General features: G+C 51.1%; 1 protein-coding gene across 1 annotated transcript; it reads left to right on the top strand.

Annotated features, from left to right (window-relative positions):
- Positions 1-166: 166 nt before the first annotated feature.
- MAA_10896 (solute carrier family 25 member 38) lies at positions 167-898 on the top strand (the record flags this gene model as incomplete). Its single annotated transcript, XM_011412842.1, has 1 exon — positions 167-898. One exon carries the CDS (start codon positions 167-169, stop codon positions 896-898), a length of 732 nt encoding a protein of 243 aa, XP_011411144.1.
- Positions 899-1,227: the final 329 nt, after the last annotated feature.

The raw sequence follows: 1,227 nt of genomic DNA, 5'->3' as shown, positions 1-1,227 counted from the left end.
GGAATCGGTACCTGTTCCCCCGGGGCTCACAGAATATTTTCCCTTCTACACCAACCGCATTTGCGAAGTGGCTGAGGAGGATGACCAGGCAAATTGTAAAGAACAAATTAAAAAGTGCTGGGTCGAGGCAGAGCAGTTGAAACCTGGTGACGAATGGAAAAATGGGATGGATTCTTGCCTCAGAAAGACGTATCTGGATTTACCCCCTTTCTTGCAATTCGCAACGAGGTTTTGCCTCTCTCTTGTTAACGATTGGGATTGCGAAGACCGTGTTCGTACGTGCCGTCAAGAGGCAGCAAACGGGCCAGCTGCCGAACGTGACAGCCAAATATATTCTTGCCTCCAGAAGTATTATCCGAATGAGACACAGGAACAAACAGACGGTGAGGGTGCCCTTCCGTTTTCAGACGTGAATGCGACTGCCACACAGTCAGGCCAACCCCAGAATTCCGGAGACTTTGAAGAAGCACAAGCAGAATCAAGTTCGAATGCCCAACATTCAGGCAAGACAGAGAGGCCAACTGACTGTCCGGCGGTTGCAGACCCTACGGCGCAAAACGAAGGCCCCAGCGATTTTCCCTCGCCCGCGGTGTCGGACGTGGTCGATGTACCTGGACACGACAGAGTTACTGCACTTCCCGTCGATAAACCCGACGTCGATGCATCTGACGACACTACGATTCCCGCACCCGATAAACAGCCCGGACAGGCCGGACAACCCGCCCATCCAATCGAGGAGGTGGACAGACAGCTCAACGAACATTGTGGCCGCCTCGGAGTCAACACGCAAGACTGCATGTCCGCCGCGTTTCGCTGCACTGGCCAAGTGAAAATCGACGCAACCATGGAGGAATTCCTCAAGTGCGTTGACAGAACGCGGCTCGAGAAGTCAAGGTGAAGCTGGACCGATATGTAGTCGACGCAAATGCCTGCCATGCGCAGGGGCCCAGGATCTTCTTGGGGTCCCCATTTTATGTTCTCTTCAACTTTGGATAGTTATTTGTTAGGATCTGGTCAATATAGTGCACTCGCCAAATCCTTACAATTTATGCCACAATCCATAGTCCATGAGCGGTGTACCGCCTGGTCAGAGGTGATATGTCCAGACTTGCCTATCGTACTGTTGTGTCTACTATCGTAATATTATTTTCCAAGTATCTCCTTTGTTACCAAAGTACGGTGAGATATTAGTACTCCAAATGCAAGTGTCACAGCACCATCACGACT

The sequence above is a fragment of the Metarhizium robertsii genome (genome assembly GCF_000187425.2).
Source record: "Metarhizium robertsii ARSEF 23 chromosome Unknown MAA_Scf_3, whole genome shotgun sequence".
NCBI classification, from domain to species: Eukaryota; Fungi; Ascomycota; class Sordariomycetes; order Hypocreales; family Clavicipitaceae; genus Metarhizium; species Metarhizium robertsii.
The sequence above is the reverse complement of the archived record's forward strand: the minus strand, read 5'-3'. Positions and strand labels throughout refer to the sequence as shown.